Raw genomic sequence first — 18,571 nt, forward strand, 5'->3', positions numbered from 1 at the left:
GGCCGCCGCGGCGGGAAGCCAGCGACTAACCGCTTGAGCTATGGAAGCTCAGGCGGTTAGTAGCCGGCGGCCTGGGTTCGATCCCAGCTCTGAACATATGGGATTTATGGTGGACAGAGTGAAACTTGGGTGAGTTTTACCCAAAGTTCCGTTTCTCCTGCCAGTTCTCACTTAATTGTCCTATCATGGACTCCATATTTTCCCTAAGTAACAAACGTAAATAAATCAATCTTCAAAATGATTAATATTTGTTTATTTTGTAAATAATTAGAAGTCAGAGAGAGAAACTGAACAAATTTTGAACTCGTAACTTTTTTGAACCTAATCCTTGATCGACGTTGATGGTGATGATGATGAGCATTTGTTTGTTATGAAACTTTTTTTTTTGTCAAGTGCAGAAGTATATATAATTGAAACAGCGGTGCTAATTCACCACAATGAGCATCCGAACTTTTATTTAATAACAACTGACTGTTGTAGCAGATCTCCGCTTCCTGTTACCGAGCATCGTTCAATGGAAACACATCCCATGCAAAGGCCGTCTGTAATGACGCAACGTTACGCTTCGTGGACTCCGTACTTATGGAATTTTTGTACGCCTTTTCCATCCTGACTTCCGCTGTTTATGGGAGCTGAACCCTGGTTTATAATTTTCCATTCCTGTGACTTCACTCAGGGTTACCCAGAACATTCTATTCAGTGAAAAAATTCGTTTTCATATTTTATAACTAGAAGTAAGATTTTCTAAGCGTAGGCAGTTAAAACAGATTTTAATCTATCTGCGACCGCCTCTGTGGTCTAGTGGTCAAAGTTCCCCGCTACAGATCCAGAGGTCCGGATTCGATTCCCGGCGCTGCCAGATTTTTTCTGAGAAGTAGTGGGTCCGGAACGGAGTCCACCCAGCCTTGTGAGGATAATTGAGGAGCTATTTCAAAGAAATAGCGGCTCCGGTCTAGAAAACCGAGATTAACGGCCGTGGGGATCCGTTGTGCTGACCACGCGACACCCTCTATCCGCTAGTGGCACTGACTTCGCCGACAAGCGGCGGTCGCTCGGTCGGTATAGTTCACTTGCGGACTACAGGCCATGGAGTTTTTTTTTCTGTAATGCTTTAGGTTTCGTGTCTGATGGTTGTCACGACTCTGTAAAATTAGATCTGCACACGACGTTTCCAGCCGCGTGAGACAGCCCGTGTGAACATATACGTACATCGACGTTGCTGCTTGGAGTGCTTCGTAACAATCCCGAAACTACTCGCTTCGATACTAATTGAGTGTTCTGTGTCTCATTTTCAGGTGAAACGCCGAGGATTTCGACGCTTCTACGTGGATCAACTCGATATACTGATTCATTCGGAACGCAAAGAGACTCGACAGATTTACTAAAGAAACCAAAGATTACAAAACGATTCGCCAGAGAAGATGGGGGAGCTCAGGGCGATGAGGAAAACAACTTGACGCGACTGCATAGCAGACGCCGCTCGCTTCTGCGCGATGAAGTGCGAAGGACTGAGTCCCAGAAATCAATTGCGGGTGTCAGACGGCGGTATCAGCGCTTGAAGTCCGCTGATAAGGGTAAAGAGAGCCTTGAAGCTGAGGAATCAGCACATAGAGTGCCAGATAGAACACAGGCCACTGTATCTGTAGCAGGTTTGACTACATCCTCGGACAACGAGGACTTCAATCATGAAAATAGAACTGTTAATGAGAACAATAACATCTTTGAGAGACGAGAGATACGAGAAAACGAGACAGACGTAAAGAAGGAGACGATTGCAGATAAAGTTGTCAGTACTGTGACGACTAGAGTTGAACACAAGGAGCCATCAGCACAGCCACTGAAGACAAATGTAACATCAGCAGTTTCTGAGTCTCAGAATGATTCGTCATCTCTCAGGAAGCGACGACCACCAACTGTGATCCGCCATGAGACACAGGCGTCTCCGTTACCCGTCGCGTCGGCTCTCACAATGTCTGAGTCACTGTACAACCATTTCCACCCTCTGGATGAAGATGTGCCTGAAGATCACCGTTTGCCATTTTTAAACTTCGGTAAGAAATTAGTTCCTGTGAGTGTAAAAACTACATCACCAGTCTCTAGTTCATCTTCCACACGCAGCACGAACTCTATCGAGGCTGTGAGTACGTCTCCACGGACACCACCAGTTGGACACTACAATCAGTTAAGCACTACACCACAGAAAGTCTTGTCGGCGAACACACCTGCAGTACACATTGCAAGGGAAGAAGAAATCCATGAGGATATGGATGTTTCCGTAATGAAGTCTGTAGTCGAGAAGAATAAGGTATCAAGAAATAGGGGAAATTCACCGCAATCTCTCAGAAATTTGGGTGGACTTTATCGGAAACAAGAAACCTCGACTCAAAATATCGCAGCTAATCCAGCGACTGTTTTCATCGCTTCTCCATCGTCAACAGAGAACAGCGCATTCATAGCCGAGCAAGTCACACGGAATAATTCCGAATCTGATAAAAACATTAGAAAGAAAATGGAATCCCTTCATCATCCTTCAACGGTCAGTTCTACTGAAGCTCTGCCTATTCCAAAGGGAACTCAGAGGATGTCAGATTCGGGCATTCATTCTACAACAAATCGGCCTGACGCTTCCGTAAATGATGAGTCTAAGGTTACAACTTATTTATCATCACATCATAAATATTATAATGTAACGACACAAATTTCTGAGATTTCCAATCCTGCTTCCCCTACGAGCCAATCTGCCATACCGACACAGCTCTCGGCATCGAGTTCACGTATTGAAGCTACTGTATCGACTCCGTTTGCGAGAGGACGGCCGTTCCCAGCTACAAGGAATATCACATCGTTAATTCTTCCCAACAGGAGACCACTTCACAGTTACCAACATCTTTACAGACACACAAGTGCCGTATCAAAATCATCAAAACCTCCAGAAAGCACATCAAAATCAAACAACATTTCCGTTTACAGTGAGAATAAAACTTCTTCTGAGAAAGAAGTAAATTTAACAAATACTTCTCTTACAAATAATTCAAACGAAAAGTCTCCCGCATTAACATCGTCGATTCCTTTACAAATAAAATGGGCTTCACCTAACAGCCACACTGAAAGGAAGGAGTTTGTACATGGTAACACTTCAGGCGTTGAAAGCAAATTTAACATTTCTGAAGTAATCAGTGATGAAGAGAAGTTAATTGCAAATCCAAAGGAACGGTATACTGAGAGAAAGCCACTAACCAAATCGAATGCAAGTTTATTTGAAGACACGGTGAATAAACCTGGTAGGAATATTACGTCAGAATTATCGATAGAAAGTGTAACTACTAAATTAATTACAAGCACATCCCCACAATCTAGTCAGACAAATATAACTGTCCCAACAGAATTACCATCCGTCACAACATCCGTGCAATCACCAACAACAAAAATATTATCTACTGCCGTTGTCACTTCTGTATCAATTAAGGGAGCCTGGCCAATAATGGTTACTGAAACTCCTCCTTTAGAACAGACCCTGAGTCCACCACAAACTTATACGTCACGGGATACGAAGAACGAACGTCAGGAACATGTATTAGAACCGCCTGGACGGTACGACACAAACGGAACCCAGTTACATGTTAACGGATCTGCCACACCTAAAATACGTCACATAAATGGATCTGCCGATGGGTCACTTTCACGCGAGTTTCCGAGAAATATTGCGACAACAGACACATCTTCTGGTGGTAACTCCACCCCTACCGATATACACAAAGAGGGGGATGTTTTCTCAAATAAGTCATCCGATGGTAACTCTACTCCCACCAGTATTCACAAAGAAGGGGATGATATCTCAAAAAACCATAAGTTTACAGCTGCTATGAAAGACATAACCTCAAATATCACAGAGACCTCACATATTGTAACTGAAAATGGACAAAGTGACAACAGTACGACAATTTCGGGCAACAAAATCGATATTGATCAATCCAGTGAACCTACAATATTTGCAGGAAGAGGCACTGTAAAAATTATGAAAAAAACAAACGGATCGGCAACGGAGACAGCAGGAAGCCCAGATGAGACTCTTAAGGGAAATAGTAGTAACCCTGCACGGTCACCTACCCGTACGTCCAAACCTGTAGGACGTAATTATAGGAACCGTACTGATACGCCCACGACGCATACTTCGCCAGAAAACCAAACGAAAACTGTAGACGTGGCCCCACGGCCTACCCTTTCTGCACCAAGCACAGTTACAACAAATTCCCCAGCACCGGATTCAGAATTTGATTTCCCGTTATTAAAACTGTACAATGCATCAACTGTGTGGTCTGCTCCCCCGAGAGGAGTTACGAAATCTCCAGGCGAGTCAAGTAAATCCGCCACTGAGTATCCACCAACAGGAAACGGAAGTGTAACACACAGAGCAGAGCCAGAGGTTAACATTACGGAGGCCACTACTCGAGAAATCGGTGTGGTTGACGAGGTAACAAAAGCGACAGAAAGTGTTAATGCTACCGGCGACATTTCTGAAGATGAAAGTAGAAAAGACGCCGCGGGTAAAGACGGAGAGGAAGGAACGTGGGCCGATACAGAAGCAAATGTTACGGAGAGCTCTGCTTCTGTGCCAAGTGGTGGGGTGAACCTGTCCTTGGGTGTAGGGAAAGTCTTGTCCGGGAACAATACGACAACGGGAAGTCCGCGCCCTGGGGAGAGTGTGGCGACGACGCAGGGCGTCAGCGTCGCTGTCTACGTCATCTCGGCGTTAGGCGTCGTGCCCTTAACCATTGGAATCGCCTTTGCGGCAAGATACTGCCTTCGGAGGAGGAGAAAAGTAAGTGCCACTAAATTTATATAGAGCAGGATATGCCCATCTCCTCTCAATTATCTTCCTTTCCCTATTTTGAAAAAATAAAATAGGCTTATGCGATCACCATGCTGTCTGTCTCTCAATTCATCCCCCTCCCCTATTAACTTTTGAATGGCTCAACCAATCTTTATGAAACTTGGTATGTATATCATGCCACCTGAGTCCATCTCAACGGCGTGCTTCATAAATCCCTCTCATCAGTCTGTGCAACTCGTGTGAGGACATGGCGTGTTGCTCGTCTGTACAGTGTACTGTGTACTGTACAGTGAAATAGCTCTATCTCGGTGCAACTTGTGTGAGAACATGGCGTGTTGTTCGTCTGTACAGTGTACTGTGTACTGTACAGTGAAATGGCTCTATCTCGGAAACCATTCGGAATAGGACACATGGACACATATAACCTTTTGCTTAGAATGACCGATAATGTGACCTCCCAGAATATTGACCTCTCCTCATGGGACATTCTGTACACAAGGTCGTCGCCTTTCTTTCTAAAAGTATGTTTACCGGTTCTGTTGCGCTTTATTTTAACCTCATGGCTGAAAGAAACTCTCTACTGACAGATGACAAGTTTGGCGGTACGAATCAATTCTTTGCCCAGAATACCTACCGGCTCTGACGGCCGAAAAAGGAAGAAACTTAAAAGGCTAACGCTTGCTGCCTGAGTTCGTGTCATACCTCTAGATAGGATCACCGCTTAATGCATATTGCTATGCTATCAGTTCGGTAGTATGTTTGTAAGAATGTATGTAGGGCCTTTCAAGTTATTTAGCTCATGGATTTTTACGAGGTTGGTTTTTACACGCAAGAAAGTTTGTTGCATGTGCCCAGAAATTATTTTATCGGTATATTTTATGTCGCTTCATAACTTTTATTCTTCTCCAAGTATAATTAGAATGATCAAGACAAGGAGGATGATGTGGGCAGTGCATGTAGCACGAATGGGGGAGAAGAGGAATTCATATAGAATATTTGTGGGAAAAGCTAGAAGGAAGGCGTAGGTGGGTGGACAATATGAAAATGGATCTTAGAGAGATGGGATGAGATGGTATGGATTTGATTGATCTGGCTCAGGATAGGGACCAGTGGAAGGCTCTTGTGAACACGGTAATGAACCTTCGGGTTCCATAAAATGTTGGGAAGTTCTTGAGTAGCTGCACAACTGGAGGTTTCTCAAGAAGGGCTCAGCTCCATGAGTGAGTGAGTGAGCATATTTTATATTCCAGATTTAACAGTGATGTTGAAAACTCTTTTAGGATTTTCACGTTGAAATTTCAACAGAATTTATGTTAGTGTCTCGTAATGAGGACAAGTTACTATGCTGTCACATTAATCGTTATAGTTGTTGGATGACACGGACGCCTATTCCGACGTCAGTAGTCGCAGAGGTGCCCGAAATGGAGGAGGACAAACCGGAAGTGATGTAGGCTCTCCTGTTTCCGGTACTAAACTACCCAGAGTTCACACTCATCTGGTAAGTTGAAGAGAAAATTCTGTATATATTGCAGGAATTTAGGACCTCACTATGAAGTATACTAAACCCCGGCATGTAACACCGTGTAATCAGATGTCAACCGACGTTTCTTTCCTCCGGAAACGTCAGTGTACTTCATTTGGACTACACGGTCATATATCCCTTAAGATAGCATACATTCATTTAGGAATTGTATTATATGTTCTAGAAGAGGTGAAAGATAGAACAGTGTGTTACGTAGTAATAACATTAATTTCTAAATGCTGAAATTTACATATACAAGTATAGAAGCTCGGGGGCACTGCCAACATTATTTTATTTCGAAAATTCCCCGAAGCATCATCGCCTTAAGACTTAAGTACGAGCGCATTTAATTCATTTGATTAGAATGCCTTGACTTTTCTCTTTTAATACGTAACTGGTACTTAACTTGTAAGTTGTACGTGATTAATGAATTTCTAATTATGGCTATGTACTCTGAGCAACACGAATTAAAAAATTGTAATTAGTACGTAGTGCGGTCCAAGTAAGGCTGACGTCAAGAATACATGGACCTAATCATCCACTCCCCATACGTCTTCATGGCGTAGTGCTTAGTTAATTAATCACAGAGACAACGTTACACTATATATTACCTAGTGAGAGTCTGCATGAATTCTATTTTTCACCAAAATTGTTGGGGTGAACAAATCCGAGGATAAAATTGGCTGGACATGTAACATGCATGTAGATTAGAAATGCGTAAGGAATTTTCGTGGGGAAATCGAAAGGGAATATATCACTTGGAAAACTCGGGCGCAGATGGAAAGATGTATTTAAATGATCTTTTTTTTTATTGCTAGTGGAGTGAGACTAAGTCCCTTGTACTGCGGCCACTTCAGGCCTATTGTACCAGCCCCAGATGATAGGTGAGGGTGATTGTGGAGCAATTGGTAGAATGAAAATTGGCAGGGGAAACCGAAGTACTCGGAGAAAACCTGCCCCAGCGCCACTTTGTCCACCACAAATCCCACTTGACCAGACCCAGGAAGCCAGCGACTGACCGCTTGAGCTATGGCGCGGCCCATTTAAATGATCTTAATGAAATAACGTTTGTGTCGACTGGATTCATCTGGCCCATGCTGTGGACTAGTGGCTGATTCGTGTGAACATGGTAATGAACCTTCAGATTCCATAAAAGTAGAGGAATTATGTGACCAGCTGAACGACAGTCATCGTCTCAAGAAGGACTCTGCTGTGTGGGATTGAGCCTTTCGCAGTTTTGGAATAAAGGCGCGGAATTTCACGCCTCCTTCATCACGATTGTGGTGGTTATTTCGATCATGTTTACAACCAGAAGTCAGCAGTTTTCTTTTTTCTTTTCACGGCCAGAGTTGGGATCAGGAGAAGTCGACTTCGACTCTTATTCCTGTATCGACTACTAGATGGGAGTTTCCTCGCTCGAAACTCCGATTGCAGACCGTTTTGGGTCAAGGGAACTTTGGACAGGTGAGTGAATAAATAGTTTACCAGTGTTTAACTGAGTCATGTCTCGTATTGTAATACAGGAGCCAAAAAAATGCGATTACCTGGCCGATCGAAAATTTTTGACGCCGACAAATTCCCCTCTCGATATCCGGAATTTATCTTCTCGAGTTGTGACAATTTCCTTATTTTATGCTACGCACTCGAAATTTCTTCAATAAGTGAATAGTGGAAACATCTGCAAGAAGTGAATAGTGGAAACATCTGCACAGAATTATTAAACATTGTGTACCATATAACTAATTTCGTTGCGAATTTGAAGTGTGACAGCACGAAACAAGATACGCCACAGAATTTTTTAGGTATGTGATACTAGTTACAACAGGAGGGATTCAGGTTTCTTGAGTTTTTAATCATTGCCGTCCTCTTGTCACAACAGGAGAATTCCGCGATAACATGTCAGAACAATCCACTTCGCTTCATCCGATATCCCCTTTGAATCAAGTTTCAGTTCCCCATGTTGAATACATAAACTTCTGCAACAGTGCAGCTTCATGTGATGACAAAAGGAAACAAAGCTAGTAACAGTAGCATATGGTCTGTAAGATGGTTATTTGACCGCAAAAGAAAAGCAGATTCTTTATGTTGAATCACTTTCAGCCTCAAGGATTACTTGAAGTTATTAGTTTCACGCTTTTCATTTTCCACTCAGCATGATACGGTCTAAACGATGTCATATTTCGTCATATATCAAAGAGAATATTTATTAGTTTACAAATTAGAGAAGACATTTTTTAAAACGAAGGAATTCTTTATTTACTTCAATTTAAAAACAATTAAGAGTTGACCGGGTTGACTCAAAAGAACTGTGACAATTTAACCTTCAACACATAATTCATCATTTCGCCGACAGAGGGTATCACTGTTTCGTTTAATTTTCGGTGGAAACAGGCAGAGTTTCCATATTCATCCTTAACCGCATGATTATTGACCGAGAAGTGTCACGTGTTTCCGTGGAAATGTTAGGCGAGTGTCTGTGTAACACTGAACTTTATGTTGCCGATCACAGTGGCCGTGCTGTCTAAGGCATGAACCCTCTTCGCCCGCTCGAACCCTGGAGTCGTGGGTTCAATCCCACTCGAAGTATGGATGTCTGTGTGCGTTTATTCTGTGTTTGTGTTGCTCTGCGTGCAGGTAGCGGCCTTGCGACGGACTGATCCCCCGTCCAAGGGATCCTACCGACTGTGTATAGATTAAGAAACTGAAAAAGCGGCCAAGGTCCACAAGGGATGTAGAGCCATAGATAAATAGAACTTCATGCTATTCTTTCTAGAAGGAAGACCGGGATTTGCCTCCATACCTCTTCCTTCCTCCTGCCTCTTCTCCAAGCCGTCAAGTTAATTAAATGCACCCCCTCCGTCGAACCCAGTACTTTTCTCTGTATTATTTTCCTCTCTCGTGTTACCTTCTGTCTCTTTCTTTTCTGTTAGTAAAACCGATAGACCACAGAACGAGGGGATGTAGAACGTTTGATTCATAGGTCAGTTACAGGGTTACTATCTGAAGTTGAGAATGATTTCGTTCGAAAGGACGCAGTTGTGACCTACTTGAAATTGTCTCGGAATTCTTCTGAAGAGAATGAGGAAAACCACGAAAAGAAGCTGAGTAGCGACCAGTCCCTATCCGAGAACAATCCTGACGGTTAGTCGGTGAATTAAACAGCTGGGAAACTTATTCACTTTATTTTTTCTTGGGTCTTGTAGGATGCTTTCAGGAGATCCGTTTGCAGAGCGTCGAATAACGGGATGATTAATTAACATTCGACACACGGTAGCGTAGTTGGTTGAGGCACTACGCTATAAGCCGGAAGGTCGCGGGTTCGAGTGCCGATAGGTCAATTTTTTTTCAGTATACCTAATCCTTCCAGTCTCAATATGGCCCTGGTGTCGACTCAGCCTCTAGCAGAAATGAGTACCAGGAATCTTCTTGGGGTGTAAAGTGCTGCCGGCTCGTAAGGCTGACAACCTCACCGCCATCTGTGAGCCGATTATCTAGAAAATATGGGAGCCTCGATGTCTCACAACCCTAGGGGCCTTCACGGCCCGTTGCAAGGAAAGCTTTACATTTTTTTTTTTTAATTTTGAGATACTTTGCAAGGCTCTATGTGTGGTGTAACACCATTATGATCCCTCCACCTGCAGAGGATAGCACAGAAAGTGTGACCCTCCATGAAATTATCACTGTCCTAACCCCCCATGATGTCAGGGTTTGACAGTGTCGTCAGTGCAGTGCTTAGTTCATCACAGGTGCTGAGAACAGATGTTCCAATTTCTCCTCCCACTCCTCCATCTTCTCCTCCTTTTTCCTCCTCTGTGTGTTCCTCCTTTCTGCTTTTCTCTCACTCCTCCTCCTCTCCCTCACTCTTCTTTATTTCCTGGTACAAGAAACCAAACCTTTTGCAAATGTTCATTCCAGCTTTCCCCACGTCTCAGAATCCTTTTTGATTTATGCTGCACAATTCTTTCATCAGTCTCTCTATCCGAATGCTTTATCCAGTCTTGTCCATGTACATCAATTTTATTTCATACTGACTGTATTTTCAGTTCTTTCTTAATAGCTCTATTCTTAATGTGGTCTAGCCTACTGCAATCTTCGTTCTACTGACTGTATTCCATTCATGTCGTTTTGTTATGGCCTAATTCTGATTTTCTGTTCCATACCCCTCTGTAGGTTCTCAAAGCAGAGGCAGATGACATAAGTGGCCATGAGGGAACAACTCGCCTAGTGGCTGTGAAGACCGTAAAGGAGGGGGCATCTTCCCAGGAAAAGGAAGATCTACTTCGTGAGCTGGAGATCATGCAACAGCTAGGCTCCCACACCAATGTTGTAACTCTCCTGGGTTGCTGCACTGAGAAGGGTAAGAATTTTACCCTTCAAACCAGAAATAACTACAACTGCAGTCACGTGACACTGATACCTTTTGAATTCTGAGGTCTCACACTGGAGCTTACATTAAAACTACTGATGTCAGACATATAAATATATCTACTTCATTTCTGACATCTCTAATCTAAACGTCTACCCCATTAAGGATATGTGCATTGTGACCTGTATGTCATTTGGTTCTGGGCTTAAAAGGTGTAAAGTTGTCATTTAGTTACAAGAAGGGCCTCACGTTATGGTTCATGCCAATCAATGAAGTACTACAAGCCAAACCTCCCTGACACTTTTATTTTTAGCCTTACACCCCTCTGATTACCCACACTGTTGGTATTTAATACCTCATCCCTTCCTTCCTGCAGTCTTAAGTATTCATATAATTTTATTAGCTGATTGAAATTTTTTTGTGTACAAGTTAAATTTAATTGATTTCTTGCACAGGAATCCAGTTCATATGGAAGTTCATCTCCTAGGAAAAACAACAAAATTTATTATTAGCAGTGTTGAATTTCAGGCTTTGCTGTAGCGATGTTAGTTCTGTCACCTGCTTAAGTTGTACAGGGTCAAATAGAGTGATGAAATAAGAAGAAAATGGAAAGATTCTGTTAAGGACAAATATTTGCCTAAAGGAACCAAGAGAAACCACAATGCCTTAATCAGCATAGTCTGTCCTTCATGCAATAGTTGAACCTCTCAGACCTCCTGAACAGAAAGCAGAAGAACTAATTACTTAAACAAAATGTAAATTCCTAAGAACCCGTTAATTGTATTGTCCTACAGAACCTTACTTGCTGATCATGGAGTATGTGATGTATGGCAAACTGCTGGCATTTCTTCGTGACCGCCGCACCAGACAACATTACTACAACTTCTCTGAAGACTCTGATGCACTGACCTCACGAGACCTCACAGTATTCGCCTACTGTGTGTCAAGAGGGATGGAATATCTTGCCTCCAAAGGGGTAAGAAAATTTGAAGTCTGAGAAATGGAGGTTACATATAGCTTGTTTGAGGCATCCAGTTTGTTTAGACATGGGGAATGTGATGATGAGTTTCAGTTAAAAATGAGAAATCTGAGCGGAGATTTCATTATTGTCTTCTCTGGATGTGACACAATGTAAGCTGGCAAACATTTACTGTGGCATCCTCAACATGGAAGTTATGTTACACTTTGGGCTATGAACACAAACATTAAGTTTGATTTGTTTCATTCTGGTCCGTCACACTAACAATTACAAATATAAATCACTCCGTCCAATGTGACCTGTAAGTTTATTACTACGTGAAAAACTTAACACCCTTGCATGTTTCAGTCTCTGCAGACCATTTTCAGAGGGCAAACATCACTACAAATAGGAAACCACCTTCACATAAGTTGTTTGGATGTAAAGTATGTACACTTATATGCTACAATGCATAGTACACAAAATAGAATATTTCACAAACACAGCAGTTTCCTGGGAATGTAAAGTTTTTAAAAATTATTTAAAATTTCATGATGCTAATTAAAAAGTTTTGCATTGTCAATAATTGACATTCATAAACCATGCAGGCTCGTGTTTGTCCTCCCATCGTCCCTCTTGTATGAGGCAGATATTGTGCCACCTGTCTATCTTGATGTGGAGGTTCTTTATATCGTCCAGGGTTTGCTCGTGGCTGCTGTGCTGTTTTCCCTGTTCACATATAAGTGTATGTACTTTACGTCTAAACAACTTATGTGAAGGTGGTTTTCTATTTGTAGTGATGTTTGCCCTCTGAAGATGGTCCACAGAGACCGAAACATGTAAGGGTGTTAAGTTTTTTGCGTAGTAATAAACTTACAGGTCACATTGGATGGAGTGATTTATATTTGTACAAATATTAAGGTTTATATACAGGTGTCCCAGTAGGAAAGGTCAGTATTCTGGCAGGTCATAACAGATAAAAGATAAGGATTGACAGCAGAGATTAAATTTGTAAGAAAATACAAAATTAGTCACAAAAAAACCCATCAATATTATGTAGTATATACTTTTATTAACATAGCTCAAGCGGTTAGTCACTGGCTTCCCACCGCGGTGGCCCAGGTTCGATCCCATGTCTGGTCAAGTGGGATTTGTGGTGGACAAAGTGACGCCAGGGCAGGTTTTCTCTGAGTACTTCGGTTTCCCCTGCCAATCTTCATTCCACCAATTGCTCCACAATCACCCTCACCTATCATCTGGGGCTGGTACAATGGGGCAGAAGTGGCCGCAGTACAAGGGACTTAGTCCCACCCCACTAGCAATAAAAAAAAATATACTAACTTTAATGAAACTTATAAATATTATAAGAAATGGAGGTGCAATGTAGAAAGACTTTAATATCACTACTTCTGAAATAACCAGTAATATAGAAGAAAAGCCACTGAAAAGTAATTTGGTTAACTGAGATTAGAATTAGTTATGGTAACTCCACAGTCCCACCCCACTAGCAATAAAAAAAAATATACTAACTTTAATGAAACTTATAAATATTATAAGAAATGGAGGTGCAATGTAGAAAGACTTTAATATCACTACTTCTGAAATAACCAGTAATATAGAAGAAAAGCCACTGAAAAGTAATTTGGTTAACTGAGATTAGAATTAGTTATGGTAACTCCACAATCCAAGATTTACAAGCTGATTATTAGTTGTTGTGATTCATTTGCTGATAAAGTATTTTGTTTATGAGAAGTCAGTACTAAGGATGTGTATAATTGAATTCAATGCTATAGGAGCAGAAATGAGTAGGGTAACATGGCTGGAAAATGTGTAGGAGAGAGAGCTAAGGTTCCTGTCAAAGGCAGGCATTGCAGCTTAGCTAAGAAGGTGCTGATCAAAATATGACTGTGTAGATCATCCATCGAGACCTGGCAGCAAGGAATGTCTTGGTAGACCACAACAAGATGTGCAAGATTGCAGATTTTGGCATGTCCAGGAGTGTGAGAGAGATGGGCGACATGTATGAACAGCGACACACCAAGGTGAGTACTGGGAGCTTCACAGACACAGAGAGATAATGCTGTGAAACTTTACTGAACTTCCTTTGAAATTCCATTAATTTTATGTGCTTCTTAGCATATGGTTACAAATATGTTTGAATAATAGTATTGTGTATGATATCTACATATTCTTTGCATAAACCATCATAAAATCTCTGCATATTATACAATCACAATCTGGCATTAAATTTAACCTCCCAAAAGAAGCATTGTATTGTACTTGTAGCTTGGATTGTCTGAAAATTTAAAGATGCCTATTACTTTACAATTTTAAGGTTTGTTTCGCTGTAGCTACATGAATTTTTATGTCTAAAGATATGATAATTAAGTTTTTCCCCCATGCTTCTGTATATTCAAATCACAGAATTTTACAATAATTTTAAATTATTAAAATTCTACATGAAGAGTTTGTTGCCCAGAAGTGTCCTGTCTAATTCTTTTCTCATAGTTCTATATGAAAATTGTAGTCATCAATCAGTGGAAACCTTTTAAAATGCATTGTCTTCATTACTTTGCTGTTCACATGTGACTATCTACTTCAGTTTTTTTGGTATATCACTTTCATTGGATACTGGATAATTTTAAAAGCACTGGACAAGAGCACAGTGCATTTACAGCATTAAATATGTTTCTAATAGATACATAAGAATATGCTCTTAAGATTTATTAAATCAGGAGCCTGGATAGCTCAGTTGGTATAGTGATAGACCATGGTCTAGAGAGCTGAGGAATCAGGATTCAAGTCCTGCCAGGTGCAGGAGATGTTTCTCTTCTCAACAGTGTTCAGACTGGCTCTGGGGCCAATCCAGTCTCATAACAAATGGAACCAAGGTCTCTTTCCCTATGGACAAGGCAATCAGAACATGAAGCTAACCAATCATTTCCATTGAGTGCTAAAGTTAAGAATGAGAGAAACTGCACATATGTTTTCATGGTGTCATCTTAATTAAGTGAGCAGAGGAACAACTCTATCTGTAAATCAGAGCTTCTTAAATTTTTAACAGTGACTCACTGAAAGGCATGCGTGAGTGTCAGAAAGATTGGAAAAACATGTAGAACAAATACAGAAAAGTACATTACCAAAGTTAACATTGTAGTTTAAAGCCACTGGTAAAATATTGAGGCCCTTCAGTAGTTCAGTAGCACAGTTTCTTACATGATTATCTCCAATGGTTATCATTTTATGCTTTTTCCTTGTTATGTTATTCAGTGAGATTTTCATGAGATCAGTGCTTGAATTAAGTGCTTCCCAAAGAAACTGAAATGTGGTGTCATTGTGCTCAAAGACAGCTGTCATTTTATCTAATTAATCATTTCATTATGCATATAAATAATGTATAGACAGAATAAGAATAATGTAGTATCATTTTTTATACATCCTTAATTCCAGAAATGTGGTTTCTGGATTTTAATTTGTCCATCTGTATGCCTACTTTCATATAACCTGAATGGCTTTGCAGAATTTTCTAACCTCTTTCCCTTGTTATTGTCTCTTGGCTGGACAATTTAAGATGTGTGTCTGTTACTAGGGAGCTCTTCCTATTAGATGGATGGCACCAGAATCATTACACTACAGAGTATTCACTCACAAATCTGATGTGTGGAGTTTTGGGATACTGATGTGGGAGATCGTCACGCTTGGTAAGAAAATGCAGTCTTGAAAATTGTTGTACTTTTGTCAGGTTTGAGGTTCTCATGTCTATGAATATGAACGTAATTCTTTTCTGGAGTTCTGGGAGATATGTACTGGCATTTCAGAGGAACCTGCTGCCTCTGTCTACAGGGCAGAAGAGTAAAGTCATGCATGGAATGAGTGGAACAGGTACTCCTTGAGTTACACAGTACTTAACATACACAAATTTGACTTTATGTACATTTTTCCCTAACGCACAAAATAAAATAAAATAAAATGTAAATTAAATTTTGTTGTTAGAATGATAGTTTTCTATTGTTATAACACCCCCCCCCAGTGCTTTAATTTTTTTCATGTTTTAATTTTTTCTGCAAATCTTGAACATGTGCAAAATTGTATGTGTGTATATGTGTGTGTATGTATATATGTAAGTACATAGATACACGGTGTGTTCAGGATCCGTTAGGACTCATTTTTTTAAATTTTGGTCTGCAATGCCATCTGTTGGACAGCTGTGGCTGTCTATAATTTCAAAGTGCAAGCTTCGCTGCATCATGTGTTCTGACCTTGAATGTAACAGTACTGTTCTGTCGCTGGTCGGAAAATGACGGTTGAACAGAGAGCCAACATCAAATTTTTTTTGAAGTTAGGCAAAACAGCCGGAGGAGCACACGAAATGATGAAAAGTGTATATGGTAGTGGTTGTTTGAGTCGCTTGAACATTTTCGATGGTATGCTGTATTTCGTGATGTCAGGGAGGACATTGAAGATGCTCCACGTCCATCAAAGTCGAGAGTAAGTTGCACTGAAAAAAATGTGAAAAAAAAAGTGACCTGAATCCTTGCATCAGACAAATGTGTTTCTGCAAGACTCATTGAGGAGCTTTTGGGAATACCAAAAAGTACTGTGCATCAAATTTTGACCGAGGATTTCAGCAAACGGAAGGTCTGCACTGTTTGTACTGCACGCGCCATAAGGCAATGAAAAACATGCCTGGGTGGAACAATGCAAAGACAGGTTATGGTCGGCTGGCCCAAAGTGATACAAAGTTTACAAAATCGATTGTTACTGATGACGAGACATCGTGTTTTCAACATGAGCCTCTCACAAAGCGGCAGAGTGCAGCATGGTTGAGCCCAAAGAAGCCGAAACCAAAGAAAGTGCGCATGGAAAAGAGTCAAGTAAAGACACTGCTAACCGTTTTCTCTGATTCCAAAAGAATCATTCAGAAGGAACTTCTGGCAGAAGGTCAAACAGTGAATTCTGATTATTATCTCGGAGTCCTCAGCCATTTGCATGCGAGGGCGAGAATTCTTTGAATTCGACCTGAATATCGAGAGCAAGGTTCCTGGTCGCTCCTCCATGACAATGCCCCACCCCACAAATCGAAGATCATGCGCGATTTTTTGGCCAGAAAATGGATCACAGTCCTTGATCATCCTCCATATTCGCCAGATTTGGCTCCAGCAGATTTCTGGTTGTTCCCAAAAGTTAAGTTGGTGATGAAAGGAGACCATCATGACACCATCCAGGACATCCAAAGGGAATGTACCTCAGTTTTAAATTTGACTCCACAAAAGGAGTACAGTGACTGTTTTCGAAAACTTTTCAGTCGATTCCAGCTATGTATTAATTCAGAAGGAGACTATTTTGAATAAAAAGATTGAAATTTTGAAAATAATTCACATCTTGTATTTTTAATGAACACAGTCCTAACAGAACCTGGACATACTGTGTATATTACAGTAATAATTTTGACTTACACAAAATTTGGGTTACATAAGACTTTTCGGAATGGAATGATTGCAGAAGTTGGTGGGCTTCTGTACAGAAATATGGAGAGCGAGGGTCAGGACTGGTGCCCTGAGCAAAAAATATGATTATAAAGAATGTTGAATGAATCTCACTTTTCCCTCAAAACTTCACAAATATCAGAGTCAGGATAACTCGGTCGATGTAGTGAGTAAGCTGCTCACCAGATGGCTGGGGAGTCAGAGTTTGAGTCTTGTCAGGAGCAGATATATATATATATATATATGTTTTTTTTGTATTCCACACTGTCTAGTGCAACTCTGGGGCTCACCCAGCCTCCTATAAAATCATCACCACAAATTCTGCTTTCCTGAGGGGTGAAGCACTTGAGGCATGAAAGTAATTATTCATCTCCATCTAGTGTCAAAGTGTGAAGCTGTATCTCCACTCTGGCATCCATCTTCATGTCACTGTGCTTAATCAAAATAGAGGAAACTTGCCCTTACTTTATACTGTCCAGAATCTCATATCCATTTATTGCATTTCAAGTTTGTTTCTGCTTGTGTGTGCCCATGTTCTGCAATTATATTAGGATCAATTTAAATATGCTTTATATAAATTGTTTGACATTTCCCTTTTGGGGATTGGTCAGTTCTGTAATATGCCAGTTAAAATTTTATATAATTGGAACTCTTTTATATTTTTCTGTTTATTTAACAATTTACTCTTCCTTCTGGATTTAACTAACTTCCAAATAAATAAATTTGTCCACCACTGTCATAAACTTTTATTTTCAAGTTTATATATTGGTCATGTGAGGATAAGTCCAGCATTCTTTTACCACCTTGCTCTGACATATAGAAAAAATAATTTGAAACAAAGCGAATGGTTGATTTTCAGGGTCAACGCCATATCCCACCATGGGTGCTCGTGAAGTAATGCGACGTGTAAGGGATGGTTACCGACTGGAACGCCCTAGCCATTGCCGTACTGAACTGTTCAGAGTCATCTCCAGGTGTTGGCATGCCGATCCCAACAAGAGGCCAGACTTTGCTGCTCTGAGGCATGAAATTGGAGCTCTGATAGAGGCTAGCAAAGATGGAGGAGGTTATGTTGATTTGGAGAGCTTTGCTGAATCAAATAAATATAGTTACAGCAGGAGTGAAGATCAGTCTTCACATCATTATCACCACAATCATCATCACCATCACCATCCAGGATCGGCATCAGTTGCTCTTGGAAGTCGCGTTACTGGTGATGAGGAAATACTAAATATGTGACATGATGCCATCTGGGTGTAACAGCATGGTCATACACCCATCAGTCAAGGAATGCTCCACACATACTGTCATGTTTTAGGTGTGTGTGACAGTAGATGGGGTTTGAATTGATGAATGGATTTATTGACTGCTTTAAGGTTGTACTACAAATAATTATAACACTATCGCT

The 18,571-nt window shown here is 41.0% G+C and overlaps 1 protein-coding gene across 1 annotated transcript in view; it reads left to right on the forward strand.

The window, feature by feature from the left end:
- LOC111866221 (mucin-5AC) overlaps nt 1–18,571 on the forward strand; it is a 122,527-nt gene extending 103,956 nt beyond the window's left edge. Inside the window, exons 2-9 of the mRNA XM_023854966.2 lie at nt 1,296–4,819; nt 6,198–6,329; nt 7,701–7,817; nt 10,524–10,710; nt 11,514–11,695; nt 13,591–13,719; nt 15,267–15,378; nt 18,023–18,571. Coding sequence (XP_023710734.1) covers nt 1,296–4,819; nt 6,198–6,329; nt 7,701–7,817; nt 10,524–10,710; nt 11,514–11,695; nt 13,591–13,719; nt 15,267–15,378; nt 18,023–18,402 — 4,763 coding nt within the window. The 3' untranslated portion in view covers nt 18,403–18,571. The remainder of the gene's footprint in view (nt 1–1,295; nt 4,820–6,197; nt 6,330–7,700; nt 7,818–10,523; nt 10,711–11,513; nt 11,696–13,590; nt 13,720–15,266; nt 15,379–18,022) is intronic.

The sequence above is a fragment of the Cryptotermes secundus genome, unplaced genomic scaffold (assembly GCF_002891405.2).
Source record: "Cryptotermes secundus unplaced genomic scaffold, Csec_1.0 scaffold682, whole genome shotgun sequence".
Lineage (NCBI taxonomy): Eukaryota > Metazoa > Arthropoda > Insecta > Blattodea > Kalotermitidae > Cryptotermes > Cryptotermes secundus.